Below are 19,954 nucleotides of genomic sequence, written 5' to 3'. Positions count from 1 at the left end.
CCGAAAAAGTGCTCATTTGTGATTTGACAAACAGGATCATAACATATCAAACAAGTGAAACATTTGGAATAGATTTAGAAGGACAAACGATTCCTTTCAAACGAAACGTTTGTCCTTCTATTGCAAATGGTTCACTTCAAACAAGTCTCATGTTATCTATGAATTATTCGCGGTAAATTCAATCATTTTAAAGTCGTGCTAAACCGCAAACAATAAATATCCTAGACTCACTTATTTCTTCATCGCCATCTGAAAGTTGATCAGTTAAGGGCGGTCTGCAGTAGTCAATCAGCATCGAGTAGAATATACTGAATAATAGTGTCACACAGTTCATCGACTCGAAAATCATTATAAGTAACTAACTAAATCAATAAAATTTAATAATAAAATGACAAATTAAAATTAATTACCAAATAGTTTGCATTCCGGTAGAGTCCCGTAATTATACCGAGTACCACCCACACACTCTACCACACTGTCACCCATGTTCAACAAGGAGTCTCCTTGGCAACTCAGAGAAACTGTCTGTCCCGGACTCACGGAATCGGACTGGTTGGTCGTTAGATTGGGGTCCCAGGTGAAAGGAAGTCCGGTACAGACTCCTGAAACAGTTGGTTTGTGTACTGTGTTATTTTACTGCTGAGAGGTAGTAAGAGTCTTTTTGGTTTAGAGCTTATTGGCCCATAGTTTGTGAGGTGTTCGTTATTTATTATTTTGATAATCAAACTTTGGTGCTAATCTAACCTTGTTTCGGAGATTTGGATTTATTAGTTGCAACAACGCCAGCTACTGTTGCTATGACAACGAGCATCGCCACCACACCTATTCCTATCATGTGTCTTGTACTCAACTTCTGACTGGTTACCATTTTGAGGTGGCTGGAACACATAAATTGTTAATATCTGTTCTAGTTGTGTGATAACAAATGGGAGACTGTCGAATAACAGGCAAAAATATGAAAGGTCTGATAATGTTCTCTCGATTGGCTATTTCGGCGACATCCATGATAAAGTGTAAAGTGTTTAAGTTGCCAGGACGACGTGAATTATAGCAGCCCGTATTTATAAATAAAGAATAGCATCTGCAAAACAATCATTATCATACTGTTATTCGATCCATTGCATTCAACGGTCGAGGAGTCTAAATTCCAGCAGAACCCAAGAAGTCTGACATAGGTCCATATCACAATTAGCATTCACGTATAACTACAGGGTGGGCCAAAAGTCAGTGTGCAAACGTTGGGTCTTATACCTCCGCCGTGTTTTATATTTGAGAGCTGTTGCTTTGCAGATGGCATACTGTACTTACTGGTTCGAGGATTCCGTCGTCAAAATTTGAAAATTCGAATATCTTATACCACGCCCATTCAATATTAAAACACCTATATTGTTTTCTCTGAACATGCTGAACGCCTAATTTTTTCAGAGACGGTAGATTACCAAATGTTGCATATGATCTAAAAACATGAGGCAAAACGGATTAGAAATGACGAAGTTATTAAGCATTTTGTGTATCTCGTTAACAAAATTGACTGGGTGATTATGTGACACCGTGACACGACACCTTAATTGGGCACCCTTAACAATTCCCATAATGTTTAACGGGGTAGTTAACGGAGTCACCTTATCACGTGATTAGGTAAACCAATCACCTGATCACACGTAATGAATAAACTCGTTATGCTTCATATCTCGGTCATCTGAGAAGCTACAGTTCTAATTCTTTCAGGACAAACGTAATTCGAATGGCCAAACACAATTCAATAACATTTAGCTTGATCCGACTATCCAAACTATCAAATAAATGTGAAAATGAACCTCCATTTGAAAAAAATGAACGCGAATATTTTTCGAGTTGACAAATTCCTCGAACCAGTGGTGGTACTAAGTCATACCAGAAGGAAGTATTTCAATTGGGCACTCAGTGACTGAGCTATTAAGGCCAACGTTTGCACACTGACTTTTGGCCCACCCTGTATACTGCAGCTTGACAGAAAATCATTGTATGTTGATTACTGGATCGGGACTATAAACTTTAATGTAATTGAGCCTATTAGAAAAGAGATATCACAGTTCAATTAAAATTTTACGGACAAGAGATAACAGTGGTTGTAATTTTAGAAGTGGATGTTTTTTAGGGCTATAATACAGTGTGGTTGTTATTTGAATTAATTAATTGATGTTGCAGTGGTGGTGATGAACAGCTTGGCAGATACCTGGTCTAGTAATCACCTTATTTTAAATCGGTACATCTTCCGAATGAGTATACGGCCAAAGTACTGGAAAAGGATGATTAAGACTTTGTCTGTAAATCCATTTGAGGACCTAAGTAGCCGCACGATAGAACTTAGAGCATGTGTTGGTTTTAAAACAGGAAGAAACCTTGGAATGAGATGAACGATATGGAGTCTACAGATGCTGAAGGAAGTTATGCTTAGAATAAGTTAGAAATTTGATATGGGAGGGAAGTGGTAGTAGGTTCTCTGGAGACTGTACTTCCGGAAAGGCAGTGCAGGCAGCTATAGATATAGTGGAACAACCCTCTGAAAAATACAGTCAGGAACTTAAATACACTACAGTCTACACTATTTGAGTACATGGGCCATGGGTCGTGGGAAAAGAAATTGGGTGTTACAGTAACACCCAATTTCTTGAGTAACAGTCACTGTTACTCAAAACAAGCACAGATAGTTTCCTACTTGACTTACAGACTACTGCAGAGTACATTACATTTCTAACTAAGTACCAAATTATCATTGTAACGATATATTGATAATCATCCTTATTTTTCTTTAACAACATTAACAGGGCCTCTAATTAGTCATAATAAATTGGATATTGTGGAGAATGGGGAACCCCTCTTGAGCTCTTGATCACAGCCTTCCGAGATTGTTTGTTTTTTTTTTTCAATAAAATATACTCCATGTAAGCATTACCCTAAGAGCTATTAGTGTAAATTGTTTTGATTTTAAGTCTGATCTACAAAATTTGTTTCTTATTCAAAAAAACGTAAAACGAGGTGAACTAAACAAATAATAAATCTGCTGTAGACGTTGAAGTGCGTGGAGTGAAAATGTCCAAAAATTGACTCCTTTTCTAACCTGCCTGCGAAGATAAGGAAATGTAAGGAAATTAGATTAATATTCGTACCTGAAAAAAGATCCCACCGTCATTCTGACGTTAAAGTCCTCGCTGTATCACAAAACCAGACAACAAAATATATAAACTGCCAAGAACCAGATGTGTCGGTGCAAATATTTTAATATCACGCGGATTTTATTCGTCTTTAATTAAGGATTAAGTGATCATTCTTATCAGGTGCAAACCATTATACTTTGTTATTTCAGTATCACATCTCCATTTAAACAGTGAAATGTTTCATCGTTTTCCATCATCTCGTTAATTTCTTATCAAAAACGTGATGATTTGATCAACATTTTTCTGTGAGTGGTTAAATTTCTTCCCCCATTTTTTAATCGGATTATAGGTGTAAGGTGAGGTAGATTTGAATCACGAATTAAAGGAAAAACAATAATTAACTACAACACACTCAATGTGCTCAATTTATAATCATAAATACCGTCATTTACAATAACAATCTATGATAGAATTCTGATTGAACCTCTCTATATAATAAATCGCTAAGTTAAGGTTATACTTATCTGAATTTACAAATTTAAAGCATACTTTGACTAATCAATATTCTCAGCATTAAAAGATTGATGTTTCTTTATATTTTAGTTATTTTAGTGTAGATGAAACTTGTTTAGGTAATCATAGGCTTGTGAGCAAATTTTCTCTCAAAATCAAATCTGACATCTCTAAGTCACAAATATTAATCCCCTTAATCCTAGCAATTAGTTAAAAAAAGTTTAAATAAATATACAAATCTGAAGTCGCAATATACACACACACACACATCGCAATTTATACACTAGATAATTATCTCAATCTTGGTATTCTGATGACACTGTACAGTATGTGACATACAAGTAACAGTATTAAACAGTAACACGCCAGAATTGAGAAGTTGTCTGCTTTCAGTTCCACGGCGTTGGGGTACGCTTGTGCGAGGTATTTGTCTCCGGTAGCGTACGTGCAGTGTACTTCATTACTGTTGTACACGTCAATTAGTGGTGATTAGTGGTGATTATTTCGAACGAGTATTCAAAAATTCTCACCATCTTCCAGTTGACGAATGACTATAGTAATGATAATAGTTTATCACAGTTCAATTTGAGAAATTCTCGCAATCGAGAATTATTCCACTATTACAATTGACATTAATCACAATTGAAGATTATACACTAATTTCATACTTCGACTATATTTTTACTACATTATTAAAGTATAACTATACGTGCTCTGTATGTCAAGCTGTTAACTAAACCCCAGTACAATAATATACCTGCAGGTGAAGTTGAGTCCACCGAACTCGTTGGCAGCGAGAGTGGAGCTAGCGTAACGGTGCATTGAACCATAGCTCAGAAACTCGAATATTGGGTGGAGTGTCTTGAAATTCCTGGGGTGGGGTTCAAATATTTAAATTTTAGTATTAATGAGCCTTTTTTTGTCAGGATATTTAACTTTTTTTTAAAAATGTGCATAAAAAATGTTTACATTTTTTGAGTGTCACTGTTAAGGATATCAGTATCACACATGAGTCATGGCGTTGTCAATTATAATGTCAATGAGAAATGACCTGTGTCACTTTTCACTAATATCGTTGCAATTTACTAAATCGTCCTTCTTAAACATGTAATGACCTGATGAATCCAGATCCAACTGTTATTGACATGCTCATTATGAGGCTGATGACACCGTTAGCTAACACCGGATCACTTATCAATCCTGAGATTCTCAACGTTACTAATTACTTTTTGATTATAAGTTACTAAGTACTTGATTATAATCCATCTGGAAACTTCCGGATCGTCCTATGTTTTCAAAACGCATTATATTATTTGATGTTTTTATAATGGCAGGAGTTTGGACTAAAGATTGTTGATTGAAATGAACACAATTTGCTCACCAAGTATCATCACAGCAATTGACTCTCCCTGCAGCATCAGTATAAAGAATACCGCTATAAAATATATGAACCTCCCAGCGTCTGGATAGAAACCCATACCCCTGCAAAAAACATAACAAGGTTATAAACCAATAATTTGATATTGAACCTAACTAGGAATTGTAAGGTTTTGTCTCATGCTTCAAATTTAATTAGGATCTTGCAGTTTGGATCAAGCCAGAAAACTGATAAAATGTTACCCTTTTTTAGAAAATTCCTCCCATTTATCCTAGACACAAATGACGAGCAGTTTCTTATCTTTACTAAGTAAGTTACTAACCAGTAGCCTACGCTCCCGAAGAGGATGGAAGTGAAGAGTGTGAAGGGGAGGACGTGAAGAAAGTAAGATAGGATAAAGAGGGACGGGTGGTATAAACCGTCCATTGACTCCCGGTAAAACAGATCTCTTAATGTGGGAACTGGCGGGAAACGGCAATTAGATTCGGGAAACGAGTTAGTTGATTTGAAATAGTAAACATGACACATATGACCGTTTTCGTATTCACGAATCATGGCAATTGTGAAATGAAAGTTCTGGATCGAATTTATTTGTTTTGTCCGATTTTACAAAATAAAACTCTACTGAATTGGCAAGATTGGTGGAAGGATTACTTACAGAGATCGACCGCGTTCATGATGCCAAAGTATGTTGGACCGTTCACTATCTGAAACAACAGACCTATTCTATTCTGCATACCTGCTTGGTCGTTTTCTGAAATCATTATTGATCTAATCACTCTTTGATTGATGTAATAACGAATTAATCCATTTAAATTCAATCTCTTGACTAAAATAAGTCGTTGATAGCCAACATATTGTGTGAAGTATACCTTATGAAGCTTTATAATGTTCAGAAAGCAATCTAACTTATATAATATATAGGTAACTCACTGAGCCGAAGTATGAAGCCGAAAAGCATGATAGCGAACATGAGACCAACTGTGCTTCTCATCCCACACGCTCTGAAAGACCGTACCACGTTCACATTCATCCGACTGTGGGGGAGCAGAGTACTAGTATTAGAAATATTCTTATCGTATGGTTAGTTTTAAATGATTACTTTCAGGCAATAAATGGTTTGGCTTTTGTTAAATCTAATAATTTTTTTCGATAAAATAAAACTAACAAATGTATTAACTAGTCATGTAACAGTATATCTGGGGATACCATTCGTTACTCACTGAACAAGAAGCCCGAGTTTGTAGGTCAGTTCACAAGGAGAGAACTCATCAATCCAGGACACGTTCTCACTGTTCCTGAGCCCCAGCTCCCCCATCAGGGTCGTGTACAGTTGGGATCTCCGGTAGGCTTGTATCAGGTTCCTTAACTTCTCCTCGGTTGCTTCTTGGTTGTCTTTCGTGTATCTGTCCACGCTAACAACGTCGACTGTAATTAATTTAATTGGCTTAATAATAATTACCTAATCAATGTAATTTACCTTAACTTAGTACGTATTTCCTTGCTGGCTGTAGTATGCTGATCAAGTCTTGATACTCAATACTCATATTTTTTCATAAATATTACGATTTAAGAATAGGAATTGGTTCTGTTTCATGAGATCCGAGGCTTTAAAGCAACCAGAGTAAATCTCTAAAATACTGACTGTAGTGATCGAGAGGGTTCTGGAACTCAGGACAGGGGTACCCCAGCTCTGTGAAGTAGGGTATGAGGTCTACTCGTTTACCGTGGTACACCACATTTCCCACCGACATTAGGGTTACCATGTCGAAAAACTGGAACAGTTCTGATCTATAAGAGTGAGGGTCAGTTTTGAGTTAGGGATTATTTCTCAGCCAAGAAATGTGAGGTTAGCAGTCTACGAAAAATGAGGAGTTTTTCCGTCTACACAGCTCTATCTTATCAAAGCTTACCATGAATATTTATATGCACATTTTCTAATTAGGCCCCAAAGGTTTTGCTCTATTATGGGTTGACCTAGGATGCTGCAGATTCAACTCTGTACATTCAGACCGTCTGTGCGTGGTGAAGAGCCACATCCTGCTCGAGGTGGGGCTGCATGCAACTTCAGTGATGGAGTTGTAACTGAACACAGCGGATCTAGGGGTGCACCCCCGAAAAAAAGCCGGGCATCCTCAGAACAAGCTCGTGATGATGGTGATTTGGGTTAATTAAGATGTAACAGATTCCGGAACTATGGGAGCACCATCTGTCATCTTACCGTTTTATTTACTGTATGTGGGAACATCTACTGATGAAGTAGCTATCAAGGGAGCCATTCCAGTGGCGCAGGTGGCTCACGTGTCACATAGCCAACAGAAAAGAAACATGATGAATAGTTCTTACAGCACTAGGGTATCAGCCCCTACTTTTGTTTCTGGACGAGAAGGTGGCAATGATTTCACCAACTTAAATCCGAATGGAAGGTTGGTGAATGATGATCCTAATCAACCTGAAACACCCAACAGCATAAACGAAAACAACAAAAAAAGTTTATTTTCATGTACCGACATTACCTGGGTAGGCACTCTTAACACTAGAACGATAAGAACTGCCCAGAGGAAACTGGAGATGGTACATCTTTTCGAGAAGAGTGGAGCAGAGATTGTAGGTATCCAAGAGCACAGGATAATCCATGAAGAGCCTGTCAAAGTTGAGAGAGTTGGCAAGAGCAGCTATTTAATTACTTCATCGGCTACTAGGAATCGAGCCCAGGCAGCAGTGGGCGGAGTGGGATTCATCCTAACTAACAAGGCATTTGACGCAACTACGGAGATAACACCAGTGACGGAGAGAATCCTTAAGATATCTCTCAATGGGAATCCTAAACCAACCTTCGTCTGTGTCTACGGACCTACGGAGGCAGATAGTGTAGAAGCAGCAGAAAAGTTTCATACCGATCTAAGGTGTGCAGTCTCACAGATCCCTGCTCACAACTTCTTGGAGGTGATCGGGGATTTTAACGCTCACCTATCAAAGAGGGATGAGAATGACTTTGGTTGGTATTTCCATGAGAGAACCAACAGAAATGGGGAGCTGCTCCGGGATACTGCCCTTGAATGTAATCTGGAGATTACAAACACCAGGTTCAGAAAGAAGCGGGGTAAGATGTGGACTCACCTATCGGATGGAACCCTGAACAAGTCTCAGTTAGACTTTATTCTAGTGAGGAAGAAGTGGAGGAACAGTGTCAAAAACACTGAAGTCTACAGCTTCTTTAGTACACTGGGTACTGATCATAGACTTGTTTTGTCTAAGATCAAGCTATCTCTTCGACGAGCAAAAAAGCAACCCAAGAAAACCTGGTATAATTGGGGAGCACTAAAATCGGATGAAGACCTACAGAAGAGATACGCAGTGGAAGTGAGGAATCGGTACTCCGCTCTATGCGAGCAAACCGATGAAAGTGAGGTTACGGAACTGTATGGTCATTTTGTTGATGCGATTGCTGATACCAACAAAGCCATACTGCCTAAGAGAGAAAAGAAGAGCCGTGACGATTTCGCGGGTGATCAGCGAGTTCAAAACGTGCGTACAGCCTTGCAGCAAGCAGAGACTGTCTATCACCGGGATCCTAGTGAAGACAGTCGACTGTCTGTTAAGCTTCTAAAAACTGAACTGGATCAGGTGTACCAGGACATCTTTGAAGAAGATCTAGTTGCCAAGGTTAGAAGGGTCGAAATGGCTGCAGACAGATGCAAAAACAAAGAAAGTTGGAATGTCATAAATGAGATAACTGGCAGGAAGGCCAAGGGGGCAACTCAAATAAGGGGTAACGGAGCCGAAGAAAGAAAGGAAAATTGGCTTAGGCATTTCACGAATCTGTTAGGGAGTACACCGGATGTGGAAAACGAGCATCCTAGGATCGAGACTCAATTTGAAGGACTCAACATCAGTACAGAACCTTTTACTCTGGAGGAGCTTAAAGCTGCTAAACACAGGATAAAAGAAGGTAAAGCACCAGGTGATGACGGCATACCACCTGAAGTCCTCAAAAGATGCGACCTGGATGAAATTGTGCTGTCATTCTGCAACAAAGCCCTGACAGATGGTATTGCGCCAGATCAGTGGAGGATAAGTAACATCATCCCGGTCCCCAAAAAGGGAGACTTGACCAACCCTGGAAACTGGAGGGGGATATCTTTGACTTCTCTCGTAGCTAAGACTCTTAATAGAATGGTGCTTAATAGGATCCAGCCGGCTATAGAGGGGGTACTTAGGGACACTCAGAATGGTTTTCGGGAAGGACGGTCCACTACTAGTCATATCTTGGCACTCAGAAGGATTCTAGAGGGGGCTAGACAGAGAAATTTACCGGCAGCTATGGTGTTTGTTGATTTTAAGAAGGCCTTTGATTCACTTCACCGGGGGATTTTGATGCAAATACTAAAGGCCTATGGAATACCGGACAGTATTGTAGATATCATTAATCTTCTCTATGTCAACACAAAGGGCAAAGTTATAACACCAGATGGGGATACCGAGCTATTTGATATCCTGGCAGGAGTTCTTCAAGGGGATACATTAGCACCATACTTGTTCATTATAGCCCTTGACTATTGCATGAGACAAGCCTTAAGCAAGCATCCTGAAATAGGATTTACCATTAAGCCTTATCGGAGTAGGAGAGTCAAGGCGGAGAAGATAACAGACACTGGTTTTGCAGATGACATTGCTCTGATAGCAGATACTGTAAAGGAGGCAGAGATACTGATGCTAGAGGTAGAAAGAGTTGCTGCTACAGTGGGACTTAAAATGAATGAAGGGAAAACCAAATTCATTACTCAGAACATCGAGAACCCTGATACCATCAAGTCCCTGGGTAACAGCACAATAGAGCACGTGGAAGACTTTACCTATCTTGGTTCTAGAATCAGAGACAGTGAGAGTGATATCAGGGTTAGGAAAGGAAGAGCATGGGGAGCATGCCACACTCTCAAAAAACTTTGGAAATCTAACCTTAGAAAGTCTATCAAGACCAGAGTGTTCACAGCACTAGTCGAGTCGGTGCTTCTATACGGTTCTGAGACTTGGACTATGACGAAAAGGCTAGAGAAGATGGTTGATGGTTGCTATACACGAATGTTAAGAATGGCCCTTAACATCAATCAATATCGAGACCATGTCAGCAACCACAGTCTGTACGGTGATCTTCCCAAAGTCAGCTCCAAGATAACCCAACGAAGGCTCAGACTTGCAGGTCATGCTCACCGACATCCGGAGCTGACACTGAACAAACTGATCCTCTGGAAGCCGAGTCATGGACATACTAACAGGGGGCGACCTTACTTAACACTACTAGATAACCTAAAAGCAGATACTGGGCTGAAATCAGTAGATGAGATAGCTAGACTGATGGAGGACAGAAAGCTGTGGAGAACTGTTGTCAATGGATCTCGGGAATACTACCCGCCTTAAGTCAAGTAAGTAAGTCACATTTTCTAATCTACCTGGGCTGGTGGATGGTTGCTATGACAACAATGTTCTTCTTGGATAGACGAGACAGTGTCTCCATAAGGTTGTAAGCGTTGAAACTGTCCAGCCCAGTAGTAGGCTCATCCAACAACAGTATGTCTGAATAATAATCTTGGTTTTAAGAGATTTTAGAACACTGTGTAATATAGTTCAGTCAGTTTGAAGAAATATTTTTAAAAGGGAATAGAAATTCTAGGTGAGACGGTATTATATATGTACATTTTAACAACAAGTGCACTATATCTATAATTATAGTTTAATTATGACCAATGATAACTGAGCGAAATCTAACTATTACTAGAAATAAGACATACTAACGAGTGAACTTGATGAGCTGGCAGGCTATCGAGAGTCTCCTCCTCTCCCCTCCACTAATCCCTCTCACCAGACCATCTCCCACTTTGCTCTTCTTCACGTGCATCAGTCCCAGCTCGTCCAGCACTTCTGATACCTGGCATATTGAGAAAGTGAAACATTTATGATACCTGGCATATTGAGAAAGTGAAATTCCAGTTGAGGATGGAGGGGGATTAGGAGGGAAGTTGGTCGTTTAGCTCCGGACAGTCTATGCAACGTCTATGCAACGTCCGTGCAACAACAAAAGAACCGTCTATGCAACGTCTATGCAACGTCCCTGCACAATGAACACTCTATGCACACTCCCTGCACGGTCAGTCTATGCAACGTCTATGCAACGTCTATGCAACGTCTATGCAACGTCCCTGCACAGTACCATATGAACACCGGCTACTAGCCGGCTACTAGCCGGCTACTAGCCGGCTAGTAGCCACTTTTGTAATAACAGCTCCTCAACTTCACATTAACAACCGGCTACTAACCGGCACTTGAAAAGTGGTCACTAGCCGGCTACTAACCGGCTACTAGCCGGCTAGTGACCACAAAGTGGCTACTAACCGGCTACTAAGCGGTCACTAGCCGGCTATTAGCCGAGCTCTAAAGCAGACCTATTAGTAGCCGGTTCTAAACCGGCTACTAGCCGGCACTTGAAAAGCGGTCACTAGCCGGCTACTAACCGGCTACTAACCGGCTAGTAACCACCAAGTGGCTACTAACCGGCTACTAACCGGTCACTAGCCGGCTCTAAAGCAGACCTATTAGTAGCCGGTTAGTAGCCACTTGGTGGTTACTAGCCGGTTAGTAGCCGGTTAGTAGCCGGCTAGTGACCGCTTTCTAAGTGCCGGCTAGTAGCCGGTTTGGAACCGGCTACTAGTAGGTCTGCTTTAGAGCTCGGCTAATAGCCGGCTAGTGACCGCTTAGTAGCCGGTTAGTAGCCACTTTGTGGTCACTAGCCGGCTAGTAGCCGGTTAGTAGCCGGCTAGTGACCACTTTTCAAGTGCCGGTTAGTAGCCGGTTGGTAATGTGAAGTTGAGGAGCTGTTATTACAAAAGTGGCTACTAGCCGGCTAGTAGCCGGCTAGTAGCCGGCTAGTAGCCGGTGTTCATATGGTACTGTGCAGGGACGTTGCATAGACGTTGCATAGACGTTGCATAGACGTTGCATAGACTGACCGTGCAGGGAGTGTGCATAGAGTGTTCATTGTGCAGGGACGTTGCATAGACGTTGCATAGACGGTTCTTTTGTTGTTGCATGGACGTTGCATAGACGTTGCATAGACTGTCCGGAGCTAAACGACCAAGTTGCCGATTAGGACCCCTCTAAATAAATACTAAACATTTACCTTCTGTTACATCCTCGATAAATTTAATGGATTTGTAGTGTTGTAATTAGTTTAAAACTCATACTTTTTAAGATCGTACTTACTAGGGTTTGATGTCGGATTAGTCTTTAGGTCCAGAAACAGACATATTTAATACACAATTATAAGTTATAATTTCAGAAACATTATTTCATAATCGTAATTCGAAGCATTATTACATACCACAGCGACACTAATCCTAGACTGACCTTGTTTTTGAGTTCAGGTCCATCATGATTAGGATACGCTAGTTTAGCGACAAATAGTAGCGTCTCCGTTACAGTGAGGTTGGGCAACAGTCGGTCGTGCTGTATCACGTAGGCTAACTTCTGTTTTACAGTAGTCGTACTGGCGTGCAGGCCGTCTATCAGAATCTAGATTACTTACTTTAGGTATGGTGAAAACTTAATATTATTGTAATTATCCGGGTAATTATTCGTGCGGGTATATTTCATATATGTACGAAATGTATTTTTAAACTTAGCATATATGCTTTAAAAATGTACAAACTTGAGACTGATAATGTACCTTGCCACTAGGGTGTCCCCGACCATCCAGACGATGAGCGATAGCATCAAGGAGGGTGGTCTTGCCACTACCACTACCACCAAGAATAACACTCAGCTCACAGCTCTTAGCTTTGAAGGAGACATCTGTCAGGATACACCCCCCTGTCATACCTGAGAGGGATTGGTTATTGTTAAATCCAACTGATATATTATATAAATGCAACTGATATATTTCTAATGTACCGTCACAATAGTGACTTTAATATATCGCAATTTGTGTGCTCCTTAGACAAAATCAGCTCATGGAGTTTAACGAGGAGTTCAACGTTCATAATTGGTTCGGAAACTCGATTGATGCCATATGAGTACCATATGGCTAGCAGTATAAGCGGATATATCTACAAAATATATCATGTAGCCTCAATCTACCCTCGATCTACCCTCAATCTACACTCAATCTACCCTCAATCTACCCTCAATCTACACACACTAGATATCTACAAGTACACATGCCTGGTGTATGTTCTAGTTTTCCTCTGGAGAGCTGCTCGGGAACCGTACAGTAATTTAGTCTGAGGAGGAGGTATGGTCTGGGTGAAGGACCTCATTGCAATGAACTGGACTTGCAAGGAGGCAGGGCAGTATCGGAGGAAGATGTTTTTGGCGGGAGCGTAGTAGGTAAAGTGGTGGATGTCAACTTGGTGGGAGAAGAAATCGTTCTCGAATCCGAACGGCTTTAGATCCTGTGGGATTTTATTTTAAGCATGTTTCCTCTGCACAACCATCCATTGTTTTATTTCTGATCGTGGGTCTGCAAAGAAATCATTGATGTAATAATAACTATTATGATGAGCTCTGTTAGAAAATCAGTGCAAAATATTGTACACACCCGCTTCGAGTTTTTGAAGCCCAACGACCTTGCTCTCCTTTCCGTGTGACTAATCACACTGATTGCGGATATTATCCGGCGATGCTTCTTTGTGAACTGTTTATCCGCTCCTATCAGCTCATCCTGACCCTCACTCTGACGTTTCTTGAAAAACTGAAATTGTGGTTATTCATCAGCTGATGTGATTTGAATTAACCCTTTAAAGTACTTTTTATACTTCGGGGGGACACGGCGCTATCAAGGAAATAAACAAACTCATGCTGGATAGACAGATTTGGAAAAAACTATCTCTGTTCGGACGTTGAAGCCGCCCTAAGTCGAGTCGAGTAAGTCGAGTGTTGAATTTCATCTCGAGAATGGTTTTTGGAAAACATTAATAACATACTTTGACTGCCCGTAGTCTGGCGAGAGACCGTCTAAAAAGGCCCGTGAGGGGTCTGTCGGCAAGAGGGTCAGGATTGTAAGCTCTGTTGGCAGATTGGGGCCTTATTTCTATATCAGTGTAGAGTTGTGATTCCCTCGGACTTGACTGAGACAAGTACCTGTGTGGTAGGCATGGATGTTAAAGTTTGTTTAAATTTTCACAAACTCCTAACTTAAATCAGAAATGTGAATATCATCAGCAATTTTCCTGTATTACCTGTGATCGAGATCAAGGGACTCAATCATGGAAGACCTGGGGAGCAGTCTGATCGTCTCCACAATATCCCCTCTGCTCGGAGTAACTGCTACTTCTTGGTACCTCTTCAGACCTGTCTCCGTGTCTATAAACGGCCGATAAGACACCACTTGTGGCATGTTTTCTCTTGACAACTGATTAAAGATCTGATGATCGGGAAGGTCTCCGAATCTGTTAATACTGGAGGAAATAAGGGTGGCACTGGAGCCCTGATCTGAGGCTAATCTGAGGTTTAGGTAGCTGGGTTTGTCGGAGAAATTCAGTTCTGAGGACCCGGTATCTGAGTTGACTTGCATTTCCTCCATTGATTGTGTCTGTATTTGGTCTAATGCAGAGTTTCTGATTTGGAATTTCACCACTCCTTCCGGTCGTCCTCCGGGACACTTTTCTGCTGTCTCCCTTTTGTCATGGCCCTGACTGTTGCTTCTCGAACTAGGCTTTGAAAGCCCGGAAAGCTGGCCCAACCGGTCGTTTGAGCAAGGGCTAGCTGGAGCTAGTTTATTGTGGTAAATGAACCGTACTGTGCCGGAATCCGAACCCTCTCCCGAGGCGGAGGGGTCGTCACCTCCTGACATTACATCGTGACTAGCCCTTCCGAGATACATCGTTACTTTTTTAAATTATAACACGTTTAAGTCATAATTTATCTGTAGTTATAATGAAGTTATAAGTTGAATTTTTGCACTTATTGATGACAATGGTCCTACTCCTACGGAAAACATATTAATTCGCCAACTAATTTGACGATTGAAAACTGGGTAAAAGGTTAACCTAACACGGCCAGCAGTAATGCTAGCAGTATTAGACCTAGCAGTAGTAAGGTTGAAAACTTCAAGATTTAATGCAAGTTCGATCCAAATTAATCAACCTTTCCCCAATATGATTGGAAAATGGCAGAAAGATAAAAACGTAATAATCATGATAATGAACGGTGTAGCCAGAATTGAAATTCCAATGTGGCGTAATCCATGTCTGCTCAATCGTTTGCTTTATAAGCAGATGTTATCACACACTCCTGAGTTTCCGCCTCGTTAACATCCGTTTATCAAGAATTAAATCGCTGATGCTCGCCCATCGCATACATTTATTAAACGTCATCAACTTAGCCTATACACTGGTATAAATCGTAAAAAGATTTGTATTACTATTGGCATATGCAATAAAAAATCAAAATTAAGCAGGGTGACTGGAGCGAGGAAGCGAGTTATCACCTCCGGTCCTTCCGTAAATATGATCAGCTTTTTCATCAAATCATGTTCATTCCGTGGAATAAGCTATGGGCATGGTTCCCATTAAGAATTAGGTCTATATACTCCACATGCAATCAACCTAATTATCGGACATAGCGTGATTGAGCAGCAAATATCCTCGGTCAGAGAAGTTTTCTGTGATTGTCTGTTAGCGGAATAACTGAAGTAAGATAAGCAAAATTTAATTAGATTTAAACAAACTAAGAGAGAAAACTGGAGAATAAAAAGTAAATCTTCCGTTAAGAAAGCAACGTTAAGCAAAGTAGCACTTAGTTTTATTCCCCTCAACGCTGACCCACACTTGCACAACGCACGGTGTATACTGTATACTGTCATGAGCTTCAGCAGAGGGTATATTGCGGGGGCAGTGAAATTGTAGGAATTATTAAACGAGAGGAGTGCAAAATGGAACTGCGTCACCATCTCCCTGTCACGTTGTGACGTCATTATAACACACGTGACGTCATCAACATGCTAGCGATTACACGGGTAAGCCAATTTAGAGGACTTATTTCGTCGCAGTTTACCGCGTTATATAGATTGTCTAATTTGAACCAGGACACATCTGACTTCAGTCCAATTTGAGCCTACTTTGAGCTGATGTGATATTTTGTTGTGTGACAGCTGGAGTTTTACTAGTACGCTAGACTAAACTATAAATATACTCCAAAATGGGTTGTGAGTGTGCGTTGCGTTCCAAAACTAACAGCACTTAAACAGGGATTTAACAGAAATGAAATGTTTAACACATCTAGCTACTAAAAGCAAAATAAAATGGTCCACTTTGGTCTGAAATACCACTGCAGTCAGCATTCGTGTGATCTTTCCTCAGAATTTCTACTTTAATATCATAGTGCTAATTCAAGCCGGACGGTTAAAGTTATATGTTCAGCGACTCAGCTCGGCTGACGCGACTTCGAACTGATTCACTGATCAGAAGGCAGAAAGGGCAGATTTCTGCGATTCCAGTAGGTGATAATCAATAATTATTTTGTTTCTCGGATTTACAAATTTTTGGTATCATGGTATGGTTCTAACGATGATGAGATCAGAACACACGGCCAAAATTCTGGGAAAACTTGCATTGTTGGAATATCGTGATTTTAAAACGGCATTGAATCAAAAAAAGTGTTACGAAAAAACGGCGTTATTTTGCTGAAATTTGGGCTCAGCGTCGGACTGTTTTCAAAACCTCATGATAAATTGTAATAAAATGATGCAATCATGAAAATTTCTGGAATCTATGTACAAATAACTTTTCCAAACGATAGCATAAAGTATGATAAGTTTACAAATATCCGTGTATTTGATAAACGCAATAATATAAGTCAAGTCAGAAACACGCCTACTCGCACACATTTTGAAATATAACTCCAGCTAGCAACGGCGCAAAACAACCAGAGTTTCAGTGAAATGGTGCCCACATGTCTGTGGAACGCGCAGTAGAGCTCTCGCACGTGAGAAATGTTCGAGTCAGTCTAGCTCGTTTGGCGCGCTGTTTCGTTTCCGTTACAAATTTTGACCTTGTACGCCATTTTGTCGCCATTTTGTCAATTTATACGTAATTTCGTAAATTTCGTCAATACCACGTTTAGCCAAATTCCACAGAGAGCTTATAATTTACTTCCAACATGAAATAAACATTGCTAAGGCCATGAAGTTACCTAATGGCTACTTTTAACGGAAAATCAAGTCATTCTGTGACATGTAGCGTCCTTTTGTCACTTAAATGGATGACGTTGACTCTAGAACATCGTGAAACTTTCCATCAGTAAAGCTAAAAGTATTTCCATTCTAAAAAACTTTACTTCAAGATAATTGCACGAAAGATGAATAAGTGTCTAAAGATCCATTTGATTGAACTTGTCTTCAACTTTTAAGCTGTATTACGTCTCGAAATAAGCGATCGACCGCGCAGGATTACCACCTAATTCCAGTTCACTGTTCAAGGTCGGAGAGATCAGATATAAAATAATTGTTTTTTCGACTAGATTCGAACATTCGGCTAAACACTAAACTTAAACTTGGTTAATTTTAATTATATGAAGCGCTCATAGTCATGGTTTTAAATACATGTGTTTAATTTGTTTACCATTCTGTTACCAGATTGAAGGATTGCTAATTGACCTGAAAGCTTCGTTTTCAAGCTACCAAGGCCATGTCAAGTTTCTAATTTTAGATAGGCATCAAATTACTCGATTAAATACAAATAAGTGAATATAAACTGGAACGCAAGCGCGTGGTGGGAGTAACGAAAATAAATGGACGTCGCAGCAAGCATAGAAAGCATTATATATATATGATGCACTAAATGTTTTGGTCTGAAACTGGGTGAGGCAGGTCAGATGTACGATCCTAAAACATCGATTATTACTTTCTCGGATACATTTTATTGTGCGAGTAATTGTTTTCCAATAAAACAGTAAACCTGCCGGCATTCAATTTATTGCTCTTTTTGTGCGACTTACGCAGTCGCGGAGTCTCAATAATTTTCTGGTATGAAAAAGAAAGAAACAGCAATACCATGCAGTGAGTCCGGAGTACAAGAGAAAGTAATACAAAGCAAGCGGTTAACAGCAAATCTATATAAAAGTATAAAGCCAAAGGAAGGATTGCTGTCCATGACAAATCATTTATCTAATATCTTGTTCTTGTGCCGTGTAACTTCAAATGTTATTACCTGACACATCTTATATATCGCAAAGTTTGCGGGCTAATGTTAACTCAGATCAGAATCGGACATATACCTATATAAACATGATAAAACTTTGCAGGGTTTTAGTATTATTAATACTTTAATACTGAGAAGTTAGTCCCTGCAAAGTTTTTGCGATTGTGGATACATATCCAAAAAGTTAGATCATAATGTTTAAACAGTAAGTGCTATAAGTATAAGTGATATAATTATAACAGTTGAGGAATTTACCATAAATACAAATAAGGTATTATTGTATTACAATACGGCCTACGGACGGGTGTTATGGACTTATGGATAAATGCATGAGGCGAATGTGGGGGCACGTATTTGCTGCGTGCGTTCAATTTAATGGTGCTCTTCTGACGAGAAGAACTATTTAACAATAGAACAAATTTGAGATACAGGCAAGTGCCTGGTTCTCTTTGACTTTCAGAGCGCGTCGCATTAAAGAAAGTAATGAAGAAACAAGCGATCGCTAATGAATTGATAAAACCGTAAGAATGAAACGGAAGTATCAAACTTAAAGGAAAATGTCGGACAATCTTTTGTTCATTTTGTCCTTTACATTGCTCAGGCAACACAGAAAAAACCTGTTGAGATTGAGAACTTGATGAATGAAACGTTTATAGTAAAACAGTAGACTACGAGCTGGCTGCAATTTCAATGTAAGCAAGCCAAGCCAAGAAACAATTTGTTAATTGTTATGTTTACAGTATGAGTAATAAGTCGGGTGATATTAAAATTGTCAATGTCACAGCTGATTGTAACGATTTGATTCGCGAACCTTAAAACTTTAAAAAGTTAAAAGCTTAAAGCTTTAAAAGTTTAAAGGCACCAATTTGTTAATTCAGACACTCTTAACTAACTACAATACTAGCAAAATATCCGACATGGCAACTTTTCCGACACGTTGAAGCCGCTTCGGCCTGGTGGCTGGCTTCCACCAAAATATCTAATTACAACGCTGTAACTGTAAGAGTGTAAGGTACCGTTTAGACTTTTAGACTTCCCCCGGTACAATTTCTGAGGGCACATTAATTACCGTTGGAAAGTCCAATTAAATTGTTCCTTACATAATAAAATCAAAATATGTAAAGTGCCTCAATCACAATATGTCCCGGGTCCCCGGTTTCAAAGAATTCAGTTCAACTGAGCGCGCAATGTTTTAATTAAATTCTGCACGCGTGTCACTGTGTTGTCAAGGGAACAGTTTATGACGCGCATCGCGCAATATGCCTTTACACGTTATTCTACCTTTTATCTTTCCGTTGCTTTGAAGTGTCACCGTGACTCTATTTTCGGACTTATTTCAGGGAAAGCATTCTGCATTACAATGTCGCATTAGTTAATGAGCATCTTCGCATCGATCACCTACTTAATTTTATAGTAGATCGTTATAATCTATGAAATTACATTTTAACAAGCTAACGGCAAAGTTTTTAATTTTTAACTTCTTGTAGCTTATTTTTGCTGAGACTCCAAAGCCATTGGGACCATTTAAGTATAACCTCGCTCATCGAATCAATCATCGTTTAGAGCACATTTTAGTTACCTGTCTTTTGTCTGTAACACTAACAATTGACAGCTTAGTTGCCATATTTTTGCGAAGAGAAAAACAAGCTCCTAATCATAAGTTATGACATTATGTACCCAAATAATTAGTTAGCTACTGAAATATCAGTTTTTACTTCAATACTAATATACTATCA

At 39.8% G+C, this 19,954-nt stretch overlaps 1 protein-coding gene and 1 long non-coding RNA gene across 2 annotated transcripts; both read right to left on the bottom strand.

Moving 5' to 3' along the window:
• Positions 1-442: 442 nt before the first annotated feature.
• LOC134818888 (uncharacterized) lies at positions 443-3,200 on the bottom strand. Its single transcript, XR_010160699.1, has 3 exons — positions 3,150-3,200; positions 745-878; positions 443-602 (listed from the first exon to the last, which is right to left on the bottom strand). It is a non-coding gene; the product is annotated as an uncharacterized LOC134818888 (long non-coding RNA).
• Positions 3,201-3,549: 349 nt separating this feature from the next.
• Positions 3,550-14,946, bottom strand: LOC134817700 (ATP-binding cassette sub-family G member 5-like). The gene is made up of 17 exons (XM_063826938.1): positions 14,259-14,946; positions 14,004-14,160; positions 13,619-13,771; positions 13,243-13,472; positions 12,749-12,900; positions 12,430-12,594; positions 10,822-10,954; positions 10,479-10,602; positions 6,674-6,819; positions 6,252-6,456; positions 5,962-6,065; positions 5,687-5,782; positions 5,351-5,489; positions 5,032-5,132; positions 4,766-4,850; positions 4,408-4,521; positions 3,550-4,113 (listed from the first exon to the last, which is right to left on the bottom strand). Exons 5-17 carry the CDS (start codon positions 12,896-12,898, stop codon positions 3,942-3,944), a joined length of 1,734 nt encoding a protein of 577 aa, XP_063683008.1. The 5' UTR covers positions 12,899-12,900; positions 13,243-13,472; positions 13,619-13,771; positions 14,004-14,160; positions 14,259-14,946; the 3' UTR covers positions 3,550-3,941.
• Positions 14,947-19,954: the final 5,008 nt, after the last annotated feature.

Source organism: Bolinopsis microptera, chromosome 7 (assembly GCF_026151205.1).
Source record: "Bolinopsis microptera isolate Bmic1 chromosome 7, MBARI_Bmic_1.0, whole genome shotgun sequence".
Classification (NCBI taxonomy): Eukaryota; Metazoa; Ctenophora; class Tentaculata; order Lobata; family Bolinopsidae; genus Bolinopsis; species Bolinopsis microptera.
This window is presented reverse-complemented; position numbering and strand designations above follow the sequence as displayed.